This window comes from Chrysemys picta, chromosome 3 (genome assembly GCF_011386835.1).
Source record: "Chrysemys picta bellii isolate R12L10 chromosome 3, ASM1138683v2, whole genome shotgun sequence".
Taxonomy (NCBI): domain Eukaryota; kingdom Metazoa; phylum Chordata; order Testudines; family Emydidae; genus Chrysemys; species Chrysemys picta.
The window spans coordinates 164578399-164595089 of NC_088793.1; the positions used below are offsets into that span (position 1 = coordinate 164578399).

Sequence of the window (16691 nt, forward strand, 5' to 3'; positions counted from 1 at the left end):
GCCCCAAAGGAGCTTAATCATAGAGTATGTTATGTTTATATACACTCATTTTATATTCACACAAGAGTGCTTATTATGTATGTAGTACAGGGACTGTGTTTTTTACCCTCACTGTAAATCATTGTGTACATTTATGTCCCATTTCTTCATGCATCCCCAATACACTCACTCTAAAGGCTCCAATTTTGGGAGAGCTTAAACATGTGCGTAAACTACTAATGTAACTAGTGACACTGAAAGCAAGCATTCTCCAGCGAGTACAAGTGTGTACGTAATACAGACATCATGTCACAAGTAAATTTATAAATATTAGATTGTCTAAAGGATCCCGTAATACTTTGAAGTTTCACTCACCACAGAAAAGCAGCTACTACTGGGCTAGCGTGCATAAATAGGTATTCAGCCAGTGCATGGCACAACAGTCAGTTTTGGTCAAGGATATGGAGGCAAACCTCTGCTCCTTCTATGGCATCTTTAATATCCCTGCAGAGCAGACAGTCTCATCTCTCACTGCTAATGCTTAGCACAGGGTATAAGGCCTTGTCTACACTACAGGGGAAATTCAAGCTAAGCTACGCAATTTGAGTCACGTGAATAGCGTAACTCAAATCAACGTAGCTTAGACCTACTTACCGCGGGGTCCACACTACACAGTGTCGACAGGAGACGCTGTCCCGTCAACTCCCCCTACTCTTCTCAATCCGGTGGAGTACAGGAGTAGACGGGAGAGCGATCTGCAGTCAATTTAGCGGGTTTTCACTAGACCCGCTAAATTGACTTCTGATGCATCGATCGTCACTTGTCGATCCCCCAGTAAGTGTAGACAAGCCTTAAGAGTGCCTATTGCTGCTTACCTTGTAAAGCCACTTCTAGACCGAGGTGTGGGATAACATCCATATGCAGGAAACACCATTTATGTGTGGTCTGTACCTTTCCAAACCATTGCTACGCTCCTGATCCATTTCAGCAGTTAGTGTGGTCTATATCTGTGACTTGTCAGCTTGCTCCTTGCTGCAAAGCAAGATATCTCATGTTAACCGGTCTCCCTCATATGAACTCTTTAAATAGGTTTGCTCTTCCCTGAACAGGCTTGTGATGTGCTGTTAACATCTACAGGATGCAGTGTCCTCTTAAAAATGAAACAAGTGGCATCCCAAAGGCAGGGTTTTCTGAGAAGTAGGTACTTTAACACATGCTATACTGTGTGTTGCAGTGCTTGAGTACAAATCAGCAGGCTAGTGACACTTTGGTCTCCTCTCATTTGCAGCCATGTGGGAGCAATCATTTGCAACATTTAGCCCAAACCATATTATAATGTGTTTTATCTGTGAAGATGGGGCAAAATCATGTGACAGCCTGATCTTTCATCTCTGTAGCCCAGTTGCCTTAAAGTAGTTTATAATGATTTGGGACACAACAGGGGGTAACCAGGTCTGCATCACACACAGCTTTTTCTGACACTCTCCTAATCTTTGTTCTAGTCATGATACAACTTCCTTGGTCCTAATAACAAGGAGAGCGCTAATGGAGATGGACTAATGGAATTTGTGCCACTGTGATGCTTAACTTTGCTCAAAACAAATCTAGATGCTAATACGGTAAAAATGTTGGTGGCCAGTCTATCTCCTAGTGCCCCTACTGTTGCTAGATGTTGTGGAGTTGCAACTGTGCAATACCAGTGATGACTCAGAAAAAATAGCTTCTCTGGAACTTTTCTCAGACACTGAGTCCTTGGTTGGATATGCTGCCAAGATTTAAAAAAGGGACTGGGTGACTTTTTTGTGTGTGCCCTCAACTTGAGATGCCTGTAAAGGGCCTGATTTTCAGAAAATAGGGTGCTCATCGTTTTCTGAAACTCTGGCTCCTTCAAGCTGGGCACCCAAAACTACTAGTCAATTCTGGAACATTTTGGCCATGGCTTTCTTATCTTTTTTTCATTTGGGCTGTTTGCTTCAAAAGTAAGCAATGTGCTGCTTTACTCGGCACAGGCTTTTATATTTTTACAACAGGAAGGGCCCTCCTGTGAATAGGTTTTGTTTGTTTGTTTGTTTTTTTAATGGTATTTTAATCTAATGAAAAATGAGGTTCTTGTCCTTTGAATGTTCAGGGTTCTAATCTATTGTGGATATGTGAATGTATCATGCCAAAGAGTAGGGGTGGGTGGGTGTGTGTGTGTGTGTGTGTGTGTGTGTGTGTGTGTGTGTGTGTGTGTGTGTCTAACTATAGATACCCCGTGACCAAATGTAATCAGTTACATGAGCACAGTAAAGCATCTTAAACCTGCAGACTTCTTTTTGAAGTAGAAAACTTTTCTTTCATAACTTATTTAGTTCAAAATATTTATGTGTTGCAGAAGCTATGCTGAGTTTCTGTCCTCGCAAGCAGCTCTTTATTTTGAAGCTATAATTAGCCCCTGAAGAAACTGATTTGCCATGGTACTGCAGACACCTTAACAATGCTGTTTCAAGCCCAATGTCTTATTCTTTAGTGGGCAACCCTGTGTTATTTAGATTCATTTTATTTAAAGATTCATTTTGTAGCCCTTAAAAGCAGAGTTTGTTAAGCAAGGACTATGCTGCTATAAGCAATGTCTCATAACTTTCCCCCCAAACAGCTAAATTTGATGCAGTCGGTATTGGTGTAACACCAATTGAAACACAATTGGCTTCAGTGGACTTCTATCTGGATTTTCCCTGATGATTCTGATCTCAGTAACAGGCTCAATCTGCCAATACTTGTGTGAATTAGGTTTATTGTTCAATAGATTCTTGGTTAAAATGTATGTAACATAATCTGAAACACTAAGAATTAGAACACTATCATCTGTGTCCTGCTAAAATTAATTCAGAAGTCTTTGAACAGGCTTCTTACATGGATGTAAATCTCTTCCTGTAATTTTTCTGAAGAACTGAAAAAAATCTCATTGCACTATATAACTTTGCTTCATTACAAATATTCGGTTTTCTTTTCAGTGTTATGCTGTATGTGAGAAATCAGATCCCCAATGTTAAATTATTATGCTCTATTTCTAGGGACAAGTCACCATGACACCCAGTATTATTAATTATTTAAAAAGTATGATATGATTATTACTTATGTCAGCCTCAAAAGCAGAAATGCAAAAAAAAAAAAAAAAAAAAGGGCAACACAATGTAAAGAATCCATGTGGTACTTGCTTGCATAATGCATTTTTTTTAATATACTGCAGAACCATAGTTAGTTGAATTCAACAGGTTATGGTTAGTTTAATTGAGTTTAATTAAAGGGTAGGAAAATGGGCTTATGTTATGACAGTTCCTCTGTTGTACATGAATGTTTAATATTGCAGTAGCTATGTCTTAGTCCATGTTTACTAATTCCCCTTAGAAACTTAAATATTTTAATCCTCAGTTTTACTTTGAATAGAGTTTAAACGGTACTGCAGTTGCACAATTTATGTTGACATCAGTTCATATTTTGGCACATTGCAGTCAGGTAAACATTCTGCTAAATTTTGATGATTTTCCTCTCCCCAACGTTAGTTATGGGTTTGTACAGTAACTGAGCATAAAAGACTTGGAGAAAATGTAGCTACAACAATTGCATAACTATTTCAATTCACACATTCCCGCTATTGTGGTATTATGATGATGACAGGAACCGGAAAGAGAAACCAGTCTGAAACTAACTGTAAACAAAAATTAAACTGACTAGTCTTATTTTCATTGCCCAAACATAACATGGTGGAAACAAATAAATGTCATAGTTATTAAAAAGCAGATTAAATATTTACAATTTGATTAATCTAGCTATTATTAGTAATGTAAATAAGAAAACTTGTTTAAGGAGTAGTTTTTTTGTAATCTCAGTGTTTTAAATGACTACCTTGTTTTATAGCAATTTCAAATCTACTATAGTACACATAGAAGTTAAAGATGGAAAAGTATTTGGATCACTCAATCCATTTCCCTGTCATTACAGAATTGTTCCCTAAAATACATTTTAATATCTAGTTTAGTTTTAGGTCCCAAGACTTGAGGCTTCCACCTCTTTCCTAAGGAAACTGTTTTACAACCTAACATATCTCACAGTTAAGAAGAGTCTCTTCTTCTGATATTCAGCCTTTGTTTTCCATAGTTTCATTCTATTATTCCTAGCTCTATCCAGTTTTATTAAACTAAAGAAAATAATCTCACACCTTGGAGTTTACACACTTGACACATTTAATATGTTTTTGCTTAGCCATACTAACACACACATACACACGTACATTTTTGAAATCTTTAATCATACTTCAGTCCCTATAGTTCCCTGATCACTTATGTTACTCTTCTCTGAACTCCCTCAGATTTGTCAATAACTTTCTGGTAATATGGTGCCCAGAATTGACTGCAGGTGCAGTTACACAACAGTTGTACGGACAGAGATTATTACCTCCCTGCTCTGAAATATTGCCTGGAATGCGTTACCTAGGGAGGTGGTGGAGTCTCCTTCCTTGGAGGTTTTTAAGGCCCGGCTTGACAAAGCCCTGGCTGGGATGCTTTAGCTGGGAATTGGTCCTGCTTTGAGCAGGGGGTTGGACTAGATGACCTCTTGAGGTCCCTTCCAACTCTGATATTCTATGATTCTATGATTCTATGAATCACCCAGGCTTGCCTTTATAATCCCATCACACAGCAAACTAATGTTGTATTTGCTCTGTTAACCCTCCAGTAGGTCTTGCTTCTGGTTCCCAGACGTCCCCTCCCATTGAGTATGTGCTTAAGATTATTTCTCCCCTTATGTATTGGACTGCATGTTTCCATCAGAATCTTTATTTTTTTAACTTGTTTTCTAAACTCTCTTGTTTTCTAAGTCCCTCTGTATTTCAGTTCTTGCTGCAAATATTTGTTGTACTATTTACTTGATTTAATGTAATTAATAAAGATGCTAAATAAGAACAGTCTAAAGAGCAGTTTCTTCTAACACAGAAGAATAACATAAATTTAACCCCTTCTCTCCATTTCCCCCCCCCCCCCAAATCAAGAGACTAACAATGCATGCTTCATTTCACTGATTCATTATAGGCCATCTGCCAGCTTCCATGTAGAAGTAGTTTGTTCTTTGGGAAAAGGACCTTGTCTTACTAAATGCTAATAAGTTGCTTAGCACAGTTGATGCTTTATATTTAATAACAGTTTGATTATGGATGATACCCTGTATTATAATCCACTGGATACCTCCTCCAGCTTGATATATTGCCACGCATAATTTTTGGCTAATTTCCAGTCTATTTCAAGGGAGTAAGCTTTCACCTTTTACAGCACAACTAAAAGTCTAAAAACATAAGTGAGTTTTGATATTTGCTGCTCTCTGGCACTTTCAGTAATTAAACCAATAGAGTTTTTCTTTTGTTAACTGTAATATTGCTCATCAAGAGAATCCACAAAGCATAAATTAATTATGGATAATCACTAAAAAAAAAAAAGGGATAACTGAAGGCATCACACTGACTGCACAGATAATGATGAGCACTAATCTGTTTTTTTCCCCCCACAAGTATCAGCCCAGTGCTTTACTAAAGTTGCCTTCTTGGCTTTATAATCTTTGAGTGTGTGCATGCATGTGCAAGCATAAAACAATATAAATAAAGGTCGGGGGTGGGGTAGAGCTGCTCTGAAGTGACTTTATTTAGTAGCAAAATAAATTTCTATTAAATAGACCATTTACTCCTATTAGCCTTGCACAGCCAACACAGCTAAGGGGAGAATAAGGTGAATTTCATTCCTACTTCCATAGCATAAACAAATTTATGTAGCAAATTCTCGTCAGTTACACCTGTGCAGTCTCCTGGATGGCAATGGAATTTCACAGGTATTACTGAGGTTATTACTTGACTTTTTAGTCCTGGAAGTGATAAGCAAAGAGGAAAAAAAATCCCCAGCTTAGTCATCAGATCCCAGCTTGAGTTTGGGGGATTTGTGGTTCGAAAAACGGTCTCATAAACGGAGCATATTTGATCTGGAGTTATACAATAAGCATAGAACCCATTGATAATGTTATTGCACATTTATTTTCAAAGTAGAACTGCAATTCAGTAACAGAGGATAAAGCCAGCTTTTAAAATTATACCCTTGGTGGTAGCCTTATCTCCAAAAACCTTAAACTACCAGGATATGTAGTTAAAATTTGTAATGCATTTCATTTGATTATACAGGAGGTATTTGTAGCCCACATCAACACACTTTAATCCACTTTTTTAGGAAGCCATTTTTTGATTTATTTTAATAATGTTGGTCAAGTAAATAGAACAAACTCAAGCTAGTGTAACTATTTTGTGTTCTGTTCTGAAAAATATGTAGCATTGAAGCAGCAACAGCAGTAGATTAAAACAAGGCAAAACCTAATTGCAGTTGGTAAGGCAACTGCGTTTCTATTAAAACCACCCGTGAGAGAGCAGTGCATTTATAGCAGCTCTTAGTTGATCCAATAGTGTCCCCTGTGACCTTGGTTGGGTGTTTTGTAGGGTGACTAATGGCTCACCATGTTCTCTTTTTCTGGTGACTTGCCTATTGCCTGCCTCTGGGTTTGTGATTCCCCTTATGCTGACTTCTGCAATATTCCTTCAGTCTCTTATCTCAAGGCTTTGATGCATATGTTCTGAAGGTGGCCACCGTGACTTTGGGTGGCAGCAGATGGTAAACCTTCAGGCTGCCACCGGCTATACTGGTGTTAAGTTGGAAACTTAGCGTTTGATGAAGAATCAGTAGTGCATATGAAAGAGCTTTTACTGCAGAAATATCTTTTAATTAAAAAAATTAGCATACTGAAACACTTGCTAATTTCTATGCACGTAAAGAATCCTAAAATTAACTGTTTTCTTAAAGCTAAACTATGGTTATTTACAAGTCAGATTTTGTTTTTTCTCCATTTGCATGTAATGTATTTAAACAGTTTTTTGTTTTGTTTGTAAACTGAGCTGTTGGATACAATTATAAATCAATTATGTGAAGGTCTCTGAAGTGCAATTATTTTTAAAAGTAGTTTCACGTAACATCAGAATTGACTTCCAGTTTTAAAAATGAAATGGGAAATCTTGCTTGCATACCCACAAAGAACTGGTATGTCATTACCTTAGGTATTACTGATTCCCCCCTTTGTTGTAGTAGCGAGTAGTTCCTTGTTTATATGCATTTTGGGATGCTGCCTGGGAGAACTTTGATACTGTACTAAGCACACTTGAGTGTGCTAATGTTGCAATATTCTTTGCCTGTCAACTTCCTGTGTAGTTGTGAATTGGCTCTTGTAGCACTGCCTACCTGTGGTTTTTTTTTCTTGGTGGTAACATGCTATATTGGAGGATTTTAAAGCCTAAAACAATATCCCATTAGTATGACGAATAGGGTTTGCACAGTCTCCTTTTGTATCACAGTCTCACTTGCCATGAATGGCGAATGTCTGACATAGCACTTATGTTGCCTCCCTTCTGAAGATGGGTGCATAATACTGTGGGTGACGGTTAATTGTTATAAGGTATTAGACCTCACAATTCACGCTACAGTCATCCTTATCCAGCAGCTTCCATCAGCATCCGAAAGCCAGGAACAGATTGGCTTCCTAACATAACATAAGAGAAGTGCCTGTCCACAATCTGCTGTTGCTGATGCTCCTGATGCCATCGCTTTGGATAGAGAATTGGGACAAGGAACATGCTATGGAACTTCATGTTCTCAAGTCAAGCCTGTTTATGGGGGAGCTCACTGACCCTGGTTGCTGTGTGTTTTGAAAGGAAGTCCTACCAAAATTCCCTAAGGAACATACACCTGCACTCTCCTCTGCAGTGGGAGAGAGATGTGGATGAATACCAGTATAAATAACTCCTACTGTGACAATACCAGTAGTAAACAATGTTTGGCCCCAAAGTCTGAGGAGCGAAGGCTCTGATGTTGAGAGCAAGTCAGTGCTTAACCCACTGGATTTATGTTTCATCTTTGCAAAAGTAGGTTACAGCAGTAGTCCTGCAAGGTAGCCCAGAGGAGGTTGTTTTTTTTCTGCTGTGTAAGTACTATGCTTTTTAGAGTAGATGTACTGCAGTCTAAATGAAGTGGTTGTGCCTCTTTCTTTCTCTGGCTCATCCCCTTTTGGATTTGCATGTCATTTGCATGTTATGGTAATGCCAATAATAGTCTGGTAATTACACATTTTGTAACTTGTGCAGATAAGGCCAATTATGGACTACGTTTTGATAAGTTGCATGAGCATACCTGCTTCCGTACAATGTTAGGGCCCTACTCTGCAGTCGTTTCAAAGTAAGTTAAATATATCCTAGATCTACCCTGTCAACCTAGGATAAATGGATGACACTAGCAGTTTCTCTAAACTTCCATCATGACAAAATAATCAGTTATGCCAAGATATAGAGGTACTTAATAAATAGTAATTCTCTAGCAAACAAAATGGAGCAGTGGATTATTTTCAAATCTGTGGAAACTGATTTCAGCTTTGAGTTAAACAGAGAAAACGACCAAACAGGAGTGAGTATAATGCTTGATTGGAGAGAAAAAGCAAAGGAATGGTGGCTGGTTGGAGAGACTGGTTAATCAGTCTAGCTAGTGAACCTCAGCGACACGGAACTATTATCTGTTAAAACCTATTCTGTTACGGTTGAAAAAGAGTAGCTGCTAGTCTTTGTGATGTTGTAATATAACAGCTGAAGCTAACCCTTAAGGGACAGGTTGTCTTCTTTATTCCAGTTAGTGGCAGTCATTCTATATGTTACTATAGGGCGAAGAGTCGGTAGTCTGCTCTGGTACACCGTATGTTAATACAGTTCTGATAAGCAAGTGTGAAACATGAAAGGGAGGAATACATTAATTGTATTTGTGCAATAAGGTATGCCATCAAAGGTAATTATTTCATGACAGTTTTAGTTATAGCACTTGTTTTATCATGAAATAAAATATGGCTTTAGGAGCCTTTTATTGGAAAGACAATTGTATCAAATTAGTACCAAATTAGATTTTTGTCTTTATAAAGGTGAGCAAACCCATGAGCAGTTTTTAAATTGGTGCATTGTATTCTACAAATGAACAAATCCTGTCTGAGGGTTAAAGAAGCTATTATTTTGTCCTTTATGCTGACAGCTTCATTACTGATTGGCCTACTGTTGGTATTAAAAAAAAATGTTTGGCTCCTTATGATCTTTGTGCATGCAACTATAATATTAATACAGAGCCATAGAACTGTTCATTAAGAAGTGACTTTAAATGAGGTTGATGCATGAGATACAGATGTTAAATGCAGACATTCCTTTTCGTATACAGCCGTATGGCTAATAATTTCCAAGTGGCTAAAGCTCTTGTTAGCAAGAGTGCTGGTGTGTTAAGAATGGCCCTATAAATAACTTTAAGAGCTGAAGTTGAAGGTGCTTTTTTTAAAGACTATTGTTAACTAAACATTATTGCCAAACAGATGGAAAGCATTCACCAGCCTGATGTTTTTAAGTCTAATTATATTATCACCAGTCCTGTACGGCTCAGTTGAAGAGGTGTATCCAGAGGCCAATTTATAATCATTTAGCCAACACCTGTTTGGGAGAAATTGACAGTCAAAGGGCACATTTAAAAAAAATCACATATGTTCTTGTATTTATTGCCTCAATGTGAACAGTACCTACCTACAAATAAACTTGGTAAAAGAAGACAAAGTGCCTGTAAACAAAACATAACTTCCTAACAATTTTTATCTGTCTTAATTTGGCATATCTTGTAAATTTTATTTTAAGCATGGTGGCTAAGCAAGAATAGTAAAACCAATGATTTATTCCACTGGCTTTTTTGTTTCTGAGAGCCCAATAGAACAGGCTTACAAAATCATCATGAAAATTCACCTGCCTAGGCACATTATCTACTCAGCAGCCTTCCCATTATGATGAAAATGACATTCAACACATCCATCAAAAACCTTAATCCATTTAGTGGGCAAATAGAATTTTTAGAGGCTGCTATAAAATATTTTATTTTAGTTAGATTGCATAAACTCGTGTTTTAAAATCTTCATCTTAAAACAATCAAGTATTTTTATACACTGTGCAATGAATGAGTATTATAGAAAGTGCTGGTAGGGACCTTCATACTTAGGTTTCCATTAGAAAAGATTATTGCAACCTTTCCTTAAGAAGGTTTAACACCTCCACTGTTTGCAGCAGGCTTTGAAATTAGGCAGGGAGAAAGTTCTTGGGCTGGGGACGTACCTTGTCTTCATCCCATGAAATTCCGTTCAGGTTTAGCATAGTTATAATTGATTAAAAATCACAATTTCCCTTCTCTTGCTTGTATTCCTCTGGAATATGTTGGGAGTCTGCCCAAATAATTGAGTATGAACATTCTAAAGAGCTAGGCCCACACTGCTGTTACTTTACTGGGAATATCTGTGAGTTGCTGTCCGGGCACCATTATCCTTGGACTCAGCATGTGGCTCCAGCATTCCATTCCACCCCTACCTTATGGATACCACATGGGACAGGATCTTCCCCCAACTCTCAGAGGGGAGGGAGAGCTGAGTGGATTTCTCAGAGCCCTCCAACCAGCACACAATCCCAGCAGACCATCCCTCTTTTTTGGTGGCGCCAGCGGGGGCAGGAGTGCTCGTCTTCCCAGAAAGTGGGGGGTGGGGGGAGGGAGAGAAAGCTGGGCTGGCCTGCTCCTGCCACCCACTGGCCCCAGAACATGGTGCCACTGGCCCATCACCCCTCTGGAATGTGTTCTGCTGCTGCCAGCTAATGTAGTTAGTCCTATAGCTCAAGTTGTAGCACTCTGTGCTGCAGGTTGTATGGATAACTGTAAATCTGGCATTTCCTGACTTTCTTTTTTTTTTAAATGCTTCACTTTGCTGCCTAAATATTGTTTTAATGTAGTTTTTCTTTTTTAAAATGTAATTGTATTTACATTGGAAGCATAACTGTGTGGAGAAATTTAAAGAGTGAATATTCGACTCAGAGTGGACACTCTCTACATGTTTGATCTTGGAGTATTGATCTTGTACATGTACCATTTTAGGTTATTGTGCTGAACTGGAACTCTTCAGATATGCCTGAGCATCTATACTCTTGGAATTCAAGGGTAACGTGCTCAAGAGTTTGGGGGTATACAAAGAGATTTGGAGAACTACAGTTCCCTAAAATTGGAATTTCTGGGGGCTGTCTTTCAAACAAGTGTCAATACTAAATTAACTAATTAGATTCCTTCTCCTGCAAAAGTAACAAATGTTCTTTAACACCCATGGTGGTGTCACTAAGTTATAAATGAAGTTGTCTATGTTGTGTCTGCAGCAAAGCCAGTACACTGTAATGAAGACTGTCTTTTGAAGCTATAGCTTTTCCCCTTTCTGCAATGAATTCATTCTCTTTTCCTAAATAAATATTCTCTTTCCATCTTACTGTAATATTGCAGTCCTGACAGCTGGATTTCCCTGCAGCAATTTGTGTTGCCAGTTATAAATGCACCAAAATTATAAGGTTGTGGAGGAATTCAACAGCAGTGATAGTAGAACTGATTAAGGCATTAAAAATTTGTAGGTGTTGTCACAACCAGTAACAGCTAGAGCAAGCCATGTTATCACCATAATGCAGAATTTGGTTTTTCTTCCAACACAAACAGTCTTCAGTTTGACTTCCTGGGAGGGACCATCAGCCTCACCTTAAAAGACAAAACACCCTCCCTCCCTCAAGAAAACAGGGAGCCTATGGGGAAGGAACAAAACTTGGGTATAAGAAACCTGGTGGTGTGAAACCAAGTCTTACTGGGAGAAGGGAGTGTTGGACTAAACTGAGGTAACACTGCTTTTTATGCAGTTACTCTAACTTGAGTTCTGCTGAATTATACCCTCACTCATAAAACACCAATTGGTGTTTTCTGGGGGGGTTTTTTGGTTGTCAAGTTTTACATTTTCAGGCAGCTGATTGGTAATCAGATGAAGTTTCTGCAGTATTCGGGAGACATCTTTCATGTCCTGAATCATATTTGTCTTTAAAAAAAAAAATCAGTAAAGGTCTTACTAATGTTATCAGATTTTTTTTGTATTTTATTGTGCACTGTTTTTTAATAACATGCAGTATTGGTCTATAGAAATGTTCAGTTGTTAATTTTTGAGTTGCCTACTGTTAAGTAGCGTTATACTAATGAGAAACTTAAAATAATTTTTTCTTTAAATTATGTTTTGTTTAGGTTTTACTTGTAATGGATACTAGAACACAGCAGACTTTTATACTGAAAGTAAGTAAAATCTTTATTCTACTTTCCTAAACAACTTCACCTGCTAATTTACTCCACACAAAGAAAATATTTCCTATTTTTATGGTTACCACTGATCATGATAGTGGTGTGATCATTGAGGCCAATATCTTAGCAGGCTTCAGGAAAGGATCATAGTTATGTTAGAGCATAGGGGATATAAACCCTCATGTTTCAGGGCATAAGTTAGGAAGAAATTTCTCCTGTACACAAGCTATTCCATAACTGTTCGCTACAGGATTTGTTGCTTGTTTCCCTGAGGCATCTGGTACTGGCCACTGTGAGAGACAGAATATTTGATGAGGTGGACCACTGCTCTGATCCAGTATGGCAATTCCTATGTTCTTAAAATTATAGATTACTACAATGTGAAAGGTCCGTTTAAGGCTACTAAACTATTAAATTAACAATAAGGACTTCCCTACATGGGAATTATATCCTTAAGGTTTGCCTCCTGTGATTCATGTAAATCAGGTAAAAATTCTTTTGAGAACCCAGTGAATCCAGGGGGCTGGGAATTGGTTTACTTTGAGGGCTTGATGCAGCCCTTATTCACACAAGGAATCACATTGATTTGAATTAGGCTACTGACCCAAGTAATGGTTGCAGAACTGAGGCCCAAAGACTATGCTGTAGTTAATTGTTGAAACTTTATTTACACCTCAGCTTCAGGAACACTGTGTACACACGCTGTAAATTGTTCTAATTCTATTTATCTTGCTTTAAAAATCCAAACACATACTCTGCGCGGAAAATCATTCCATTTATAATTCACAAATGGCCATTCGTAAACATTATATAGTTCAGATATTGGACCCTAGGTAAGCATTCTCACTGCATCTATAGGCAGACTAGATGAACTGTATTTTACTCCTTACATCTTGTTTATCAATATAGTAGTAGGTCACGCTTACTTCCCGCCCCATCCATTCCAATAACTTCATCTGTGTGCCAAAATTATTACCTCTTCAGGAACTGAATCTTTTCCTAGTTTTTTAAGTATGGTGGAAACATAAGGATAACATGTGAATCCAGGGTATTCTTTTGTCTCTAGAACGTAGACTGATTTAAACAATGTCTTTTGCGTAAAAAAAATAAAATTTTTAAAAAGGTCATAGGGAAATAACTGTGTGTCATCCTGATGACTTAGTTTGAGAGAGATTCTAATAAAAACATTGACCCATGTAATTGATTTTAATGGCAGCTTTGTGCCATCTTCTGTTCTCTGGAAATGCGCCAGATGCCATCAGCAGAGCCTCGGGGGACTGAGGGGCATAGAGCAGCAGATGAGTGGTTTCTCTGAAGCCCAGAGTAACTCGGATAGATTAGTTTGGTTGATAAACACAGAGCACAGCAGGCTCCAAAGGCAACTGAGGGTACAACTGACCTTTTTGTTCTCTGTCAGGGTCTAAGGAAAAGTAGTGAGTACAGCAGGAACAGAAAGACCATCATTCCCCGCTGTGTGCCCAACATGGTGTGTCTGCACAAGTACATCATCTCTGAGGAGTCTGTATTTCTTGTGCTGCAGCATGCAGAAGGTTTGTCTGTGGTTTAAGTACATTGAAAAAAAAATCAAGCTTTCAATCAATGATAAATTTAAATGTCAAATTACTTATGTATTTTTCTAAACAAAATATTTTCACTCTTAGAATAACAAAACTATACAAAGAACAGATTTTTTTCCCTTATTCCTATTCTGAATCTCATTCCTGTTTTGAATTTCCCCCAAAGCTGCTGAATTATTTGAGCTTTAGTAATATTGTACATTTCTAACCATTGATTTTCTACAGGACAGAAAGTGGTTTGGTTGAAACTGCAATCTACAGTATGTACAAGTCAACTCTCGGAGATAAAATCTTTTTGCCACTTTTGTAATCTTTGGCAAGCAAATCTTTTTAATGTTATGTAGCTAAAATGGGAAGTATTCCCATAAGAATTTAATAATTGCCTTCTAAAAAACAAGACCATTTGCCTATTCCTTAACATTACATAGTTATTCTGATCTGGGTTTTTAAGAAAATAGCCAGTGGTGTCATATAGGAGTTCAAAGCAGAACCACAGAGTTGTGCCTTCAAACTATTTATAAAATTCCTGTTATATGTTCAGGGAACAGGTGGCAAAAAATAATTACATTTTGATTTTTTTTCCCTCTGGATTTAAATATTCCCTAATTTTAATTACTCCTTTTTGTGTAGAATGAGTGCAGAATATAAATTTCAATTCTGCTAATATATCTCTTCCTTTTTAAGGGATGCTGCTAATTCAACCAGAAAAGGGAAATACAAGGCACAGAACTAGTTTATAGAGAAGATAAGTTTAGAGGAAATATTATTCCTTTTGTTTTAACTATTTGGAATTTGCCTATCCACATGCCACTTTTGTCACATACGGGAAAATAGACCAACAAAAGTTGACTCAAGAGTTCTCTGTTTCTGTAGTATGTTTTATTTATTTATTTTAAACATGACTGTACAGTGATGCATGAAGGAAGTCCTTATGTTAATAGGCTACAATGTAACTGTATGTGAATTCTCTACCCCCCAAGAGACCATCCTGGGAATTTGAAAGCTATCAATTGACCTCTGACCTGAATGTATATTGGTAGTTTTTGACTGAATCTTTGGAGAAGCTTAGAAAATTTGTTGAGAATTCATTGGTGCCAATAGATTTCTGCTCCCCGAAGTCTGCAGGGGAAAGGGATGGGGATAAAAAATATTGGGGCTGGGGGGTACTCGGTTGATTATTATAACTTCAGGTCCCTAGGATTTTTAATTCCCTTGAGGAAAAACTTCCTTTGGTAGCACAGGATGAAGATAGGATGAGAAGAGGAAAAGGTATTTCAGGGAGAATTACTAGGGTGGGCAATAACCAAACATCCCCAAAAGAACTTTAAAGTACACAGCAAACTGCCACAGTCCAGGGCAACCTACTGGAAATGGTTACTACTTCCCAGTAAGGAATATCTTCCTTTGGCTCTGGTGAATGAAGGGGGGAAGGGAAGCAGAGATGTTTCATACCCCAGAGCTCTTGTATATAAGAGCAAAGAGGTGAGCTGAATGGATTGGACAGGACAGTTACTGTAAGAGGAAAACTTTACATCTTGGCGGGTCAGGAGAGAATAACGAATCCAGTGAAAAGTTACTGTCCTGGCCTGCTCATTCTTGCCGAAACCAACCATAGCAAGTGTTGAGTTCCCTAGGTAAAATTAATTTGTTTCAACTGCTGCTAAATCCCTACTTTGTATAAATAGTATAGGGCAAAGGGTTTTCTCTCAAATCCCCTTTGTGTATTGGGAGTAATAGAGCAGCATATTGTCTAGAAGTGGGTACATGATAAGCTCAGTCACTGCTCAGTTAATGATTCCTTATAAAAACTACTAATTTTGAGAGATAGGTTAAGCTTATTTCGGTGAGCCAAACATAAAGGAAAAACAATTGCATTTAAAAAATAATATGTCCTCTTTAATAGAAGACATATTTGTATATGTGGAAAAAACATGCAAAAGAATGTATTGTAAATAAGCACTTCTTCGGTCTTACCTAAATCTCAACTATACAAAGTAGCACAAACACTCTCACAGCCTGAAATCATCCTTCAGGGTGTCCTGTCTAGCCTCGAGTGATGTACTCGAGTGATACCGGAGAGGAATTGTGCCACCCCATATTCTAATTCACCTTTCTTTGAGGCATAGCAAGGTGGTGAAAGTTCTTGGATGTCTATGCTTCCATCAACTCCAAAAGACCCTGACTTACTGTTGTGGTTGTTGATTTATTTATATTCTGATAGTGTCTAGGTGCCTCAATTGAGGTCTGAGGTTCTTTTGTACTAGATGCTGTACATACACATTATCAGAAACAGTCCTTGACCCTGAAAGCTTATAGTATAAATAGACAAGACAAAGGGTGATGGAAAGGAAGTGATGTTCCCATTTAAAGAGGGGGACCTGAGGTACAGAGTGATATGTACTTGTCCAAGGTTATGCACAGGAAATATCATAGATCCAGGATTTGAACACAGATCTCAAGAGTCCCTGTCCAGTGCCTTATTTAGAAGACCATACTTCTTCCCTGACCTTTGTCAGTTAATGAAGTTAAAAAAAATTGCCATTGGGTTTCTAGTATCCATGGCGATTCTCTGACATCAGCCCTTGAGGTTCCCCAGCTCATCTAGATTCCCACGCCAAAGACCACTTACCATCTCTGTCTTAGTAAAGCATAGCTGGAATACCTTGAGCACAAGAATAGTTGAAATCCTGAGTGTCCTGATACCAATTGGAGAGGCTTTTTTAAATTTTGCCAAGAAAAATAACGGGAAGGTGATTGACACCCAGGATGGGGATTTTGATACGGGCTGGTGCAGTGGGCAGTGGCTGACTCAGTAAGACCTTTTAAATTGTTGGACATTGTAGAAATAGAAACCATGAATGTAAAATGGGGTAAAGTT

The 16691-nt window shown here is 38.1% G+C and overlaps 1 protein-coding gene across 8 annotated transcripts in view; it reads left to right on the forward strand.

Annotated features, from left to right (window-relative positions):
- The window catches only part of RPS6KC1 (ribosomal protein S6 kinase C1), a 197417-nt gene that overhangs the window by 62186 nt on the left and 118540 nt on the right, over nucleotides 1-16691 (forward strand). For all 8 annotated transcript variants that reach the window (XR_010599874.1, XR_006174385.2, XM_065589449.1 and 5 more), the window contains 2 exons: nucleotides 12183-12230; nucleotides 13654-13786. Coding sequence is in view for 6 of the 8 variants with exons in the window: in XM_065589449.1 (XP_065445521.1) it covers nucleotides 12183-12230; nucleotides 13654-13786 (181 nt within the window). In the remaining 2 variants the exon portion in view is untranslated. The remainder of the gene's footprint in view (nucleotides 1-12182; nucleotides 12231-13653; nucleotides 13787-16691) is intronic.